This window comes from Eurypyga helias, unplaced genomic scaffold, assembly GCF_000690775.1.
Source record: "Eurypyga helias isolate BGI_N326 unplaced genomic scaffold, ASM69077v1 scaffold302, whole genome shotgun sequence".
Lineage (NCBI taxonomy): Eukaryota > Metazoa > Chordata > Aves > Eurypygiformes > Eurypygidae > Eurypyga > Eurypyga helias.
In genome coordinates, this window is record NW_010233834.1 from 10,978 (window position 1) to 15,982 (window position 5,005).

A 5,005-nucleotide genomic window follows, 5' to 3' on the forward strand; every position below is an offset into this window, starting at 1 on the left:
TTTGCCTCCGCAGGAGTCGGCAGACAGTCCAGGGAGTCCGGAGGAGAGTGTGAGAACAGCTACGGGCCGAGCGCTGCGCCTGGCCGGGCCGGCGCCCGGGGGAAGGGTGCTGCTGAGCTTCGGTAGCGAGGAGGAGCGGGAAGGTGAGGGTTCGGCGGCGCGTCGTGTCCCCACCGCGCTTCCTGAGGGCCGGCGGAGCTTACCCTGCCCTGGGGTGGCAGCTGACGCCCTCACATCCCGCCGGCTTGGAGGGCAGGCTTTGGAGTCTCGGGAAAGCAGCCGGACAGCCGGTCTGGGTGCAGCCGGTCTGGGAGCTGGAGTGAGCAGGGTGCTCTTCCGCATCCCGCTTACGCGGGGTTTCCTGCCTCACTGAGTCCTGGGCTGTTGCCCGGGCGCACAGCAGGTCACCGTTATGTCTCTTTGGGACCAAAAATAGGTATACCGTGTTAGGGCTAGGGTGCCTTTGAGGGTTTACAAGAGAAACGCATATAAAATTACTTTGAAGATGTCACATGCCCATGTGCTTTTGGCTAGGAAGCGTTTAAAAGCTTCTTAGAGCTGGAGGAAACCAGAGAAAACAAGATTAATATGTGATTCGGTGACTAGCATAGTTAATGATGAGCTAGCTTAAATAACTGAAATGTAGATGTTTATTTGACTCTCCTGGACAGTTTCTTTTGTGGCTGATGACAAAGTGGGTCAGGGAAGCTTACGGAAGTCACCTTGTGATGGACACAGACTGCAAAGAAACACTACGTCTCAACAGTACAGTGTTGCTGTATCCAGGAGGCTGAGCTGCACATATTTAAATTAAGAGGTGGTGGATCATGAGTGATAAAGCCATAGAACCAGTTAGACTGTATGCAGCCAGAACTTCAAAAAATATGGTGTGTGCACATAGAGATTACATGCACTTTATATGTAATAGGTATGCACATATATATGCGGTATATGTACATGTATGTACTGCTCTCTTTGTTAATGTTACTCACAATTATTTTGTTTTATTTGGATAGGTGAAGAATTTTTCAAAATCAAAAAGCCATCCTTCAGTGAAGTAGCCTTTAGAGTTCGAAAGAAGGAAAGCCTACTGCCTGCACAGACAGAAACTGAAGAAAGTAAAAGTAAGTACTCATTTCAGTTAAGTATTTTATGGAATACTTCTATGAAAATACATTACAGAATCGGTAAATTCAGAGTCATGTACAAATACTGCTCTTAGATGTCTTTATGTGTTAACTGAACCCAAGACTATACTTGTAATGTTACTCTACAGGTTTATAACTTTAATCTATTTGTGCTGAAATTTTGTTAACTGAACCCAGGACTATACTTGTAATGTTACTCAACTTTAATCTATTTGTGCTGAAATTATTTTCCACGTGACCTTGGTAAAACACTGTCAGAACTTGGAGCTTATTCTTGGAGACCTGGGTTTGCAGAACCCTCCTGTAGTACATGAGAGTTAATAAACTTCTGATAAATTTATACCGTAGCATCATATCTTTCAAATTATGGGGCAACTATCTGCTGCTTATTGCTGTCAAATTGCAGTTTGAGCTGAGTATTTGCATTGAGAGAAAATGGAAGCCTAATATGACTTTGTTTGATAAAACTTAATGTAAACCTTGAACTGTGTAATCGCGAACTGTTTAATAACAGCATTTGAGTATTTTAATTGAATACAAGCAATTGCCTTGGTTGTTCTGGTAGTATTCCTGGTTTCATTGAACTATAGGAAGTTTCCAAGTGGGATTTTTGGAGGGGGGTGTGTTCTGCAAACAAGTGTGTCTGAAGGGTCTTTTCTCTGTTCCCCTTTTGAGTCTGTCAATTCACAGATATACCCTGTTTGCTACCATTAGACAGAAATCAATTTGATTGAGAAATAATTTCCTTTGAGATTGTGATTCACGTGAGATGGTATATTTTCTTAGTAACTTCTTATGAAAGTATACCTCATACTCTTACAGCAGGTGGCACATCCTGTTCGGTAATCTGGTGATTAAACGAAGATGTAGTGGCAGGTGGAGAGAAATCAGTGTTTTTAAAGAATGTGGAGATAATCGGAGACAAGACAGACATACGTAAACTTTTGTAGTTTAAACATGGACTCCCTGTTTGCTAATGCTAAAATAAAAAGTGCTTTCTAAATGCGGTTTAAAAAGTCTCAAGGGAGATGAACCCAAACATGCTGTGAGCTATCAGGATATTAATCAGTTGTTGTCTGGGAGATGATAGAATTGCTTTTTATGCATGTAAATGTGTTCCATATCTCAGAAGGACATACTAGTTTAGGACTGTGACAGATGCTTTGATTCGTGACAAGAACTAGCTTGTAAATGACTGTCTTGGAGTGTCGAAAGACTTGACATGTTTTGGTGTCAGGTGGAGATAGATAAGTGACCAGCCTTTGCTGCAGCAAGGTGTGAATAGTTGCTGGCAACCAGTTAAGACACATCAGATTTCCAGCAGCTGAAGTCAGGAATCTTATGCTTTTTCCTCTAATACAGAAATCTGTCAGTTGGAGCCTAGAACTGGCAACACCAAAGGCACTCCTGAAGAAGAGGAAGAGGAGAAGGATGATGAAAGTTACTCTTCACTGAGTGAGGACTACAACAGTTCAAACTCAGAAAATGAATCCAGCTCTCCACAGAGGAGAAAGGATTTATTGCCAGGTTAGTTTCCTGGATTATTTTGCAAGCAAGTTATTTTACAACATCCTTTGTTTGATGTATGGGACAAGATAGGTGAGATGAATCACACTTTGCTTAAATCATGTGAGGTGTAGGCTATTATTCTGGAAGAATAGTCACAGTTCCCCTATATTTTTTGTTGCATGTTTGTTGTATTTCTGTGTTAATTTTGGAAATGGATCAGGAGTTGACTATTGCTTTCAAAACAAAGGTAGCAAAAAAAAAATCCTTTTAAATGATGTGTAATTGCCTTGAGATTAAAATTTAACCTGATAATTGCTGTCTGATTTGTAAACTTTGGATTCCTTTGTAAACTTAGTAAGTTTAGTAATCCCTGTCTTACGGAAAGAGGACATGGAACAAAGGAGGGCAGGCTAATGGCAGTTTATTTAAAAGAAAAAAGTCTGAACTTTGCTTTTAGACTGAATGCCACCCTTTAAGGATGCTTTTCTATCTCCTTATATTCAGCATGGTAAGCTTGATAAAAACTACGTTGTGTCCTATATCCCATGTATGGTGGTCCTGAAAGCAGTGATTATTGACATTGGGAGCGATACAGAGCGGTGATTTTACTCCTTTGCTTTGCTCTTTTCTCTTCAATTCAGGCAATATCCCCAGTGCAGCTTGTATTGATGCTGCTCGGAGGAAACGTCACTTAGCCAGGACACAGGCTGATTATCTTCCACTGGATGTTTCAAACAGTCATCAGGTCTCTTGGAGAAGAGAAGACAGTGATTTAGAGAGTGAAGAGGAGTCTGATGTGAAGGATCTCAGATTTGTTCCTCAAATGAGAACTCTTAGGCAGAGGATGACTGAACACATGGGTGAGTTCATGCCATTTCTGGCAGCAGTTGTGGCTTTGTTTTACTGACGTCTGGAAGAATGCGGGACTTGCCAGGTAAAGCGTGAGTGCAGCGCAAGGCTTTGTTCCTCAGGGGTCTTGGCAAAGACTGCAGCTGGTGCTTGATGTTTATGTGGGGCATTAATCTGGTTTAGGTCTCACTAATGTGGTGCAGGATGCTTTGAGAAACATTTTAAAAAACAATTTTTTGTCTTGCTGACTGCGAAAAATTGCCTTGTAGGCACAGCGTGTAATGTGAGTACAGTTGCTGTGGTGTAAGACAATTTGTCCCCATGAAGCTTTCTAAATCCTGCTTTCTGCTTCTGGTCCAGTTTTGCCAGTGCTCTCCCTGCCATTCGTGTTATGGCTGTTCTTGAAAAGGGAAAGAAAGACCCAGCAACCCAGCCCTTCAGAAGTAAACCAACCTATTGCACACAGAGCATACCTGGCTTTGCCATTGCTTTTTTAAGATCTGATAGCTGCTTACGGTTTTGTTTATGAAACAGTAGCTCATCACAGTTGCACTGATTTTCTTTGTTTAGGTAAGGGCTGTAAGGAATGCCTAACTATGAGCTGATTTTACAATTCTAATTAATGGTTAAGAGAGATTTCTCTGCCTATAGAAGGGCATGCATTTTGGAGTACTCGGCGATTTGCTGTGTGTAATGTCACTGAGTTGTAGTCTGTGTGCTCGTATTTATGTATAACACACAGCTTTGCTTTGGGACATAAAAATGAGATGTTTGTGCTCCCTTATACTACAGTGGTGGTTGTCTGAGAAACAGTATGTTGGGGAAATCAATATTGGTACGAATTCTACAAATCCCATTAGCCGTTTCCAAACCTTCCTTGCCTTTCAGTTTGAAAATCCTCCATCTACAGCTTTTAATTTACTGCTTTTTGTGTGTATCACTTTCCAGTAATCATTGGGAGAATTATTGTTGCTGTAGAGGGAGGAGAACATGGGAGGGCATAAATAGACAAAGGATGTAATTACATCTAATAATGACTGTTTTGTTTTCACTGCCAGTGTCTGTGGGTGATGGATCAAGTGAAGATGAAGCACAAATTAAGTGGGAAGAACAGCAAATAAAGAAAGCCGTTAAACTCTCACAGGTGATGCATGCTTTCCTGACCATTGAAAGATGCTTTTTGCTCATTAGCAGGAGACCTAGATCTGGAGTACTGTCTTATCTCCTACTTGCCCTCTCATTAGAGAGGTTTCTAGGAAGCTACACCCTCATTCTTCAGAGAAATGACAATTAGAAATAGGGCAAGATAATGAAAATCTGTAATCTCTGGCTGTTCAGAAGCAGAGCATTGTTGTCTACCTGCATGTGATGGAAGACTGAAAAGCAGAGGATAAAATTCTGAATGCCTATTTTTTTTTTTTTTTCTGCTGAGCAAGGGATCTGTAAAGTAAGAGTATGCAAATACTACAGATCTTAAAATCACAGAGCAAAAATCATAG

General features: G+C 41.4%; 1 protein-coding gene across 1 annotated transcript in view; it reads left to right on the forward strand.

Moving 5' to 3' along the window:
* Positions 1–13: 13 nt before the first annotated feature.
* The window catches only part of GCFC2 (GC-rich sequence DNA-binding factor 2), a gene marked incomplete at its 5' end in the record, with an annotated part of 19,423 nt that continues 14,431 nt past the window's right edge, over positions 14–5,005 (forward strand). Inside the window, 4 exons of the mRNA XM_010161824.1 lie at positions 14–143; positions 2,511–2,675; positions 3,299–3,517; positions 4,565–4,650. Of these exons, the coding sequence (XP_010160126.1) occupies positions 14–143; positions 2,511–2,675; positions 3,299–3,517; positions 4,565–4,650 (600 nt within the window). The remainder of the gene's footprint in view (positions 144–2,510; positions 2,676–3,298; positions 3,518–4,564; positions 4,651–5,005) is intronic.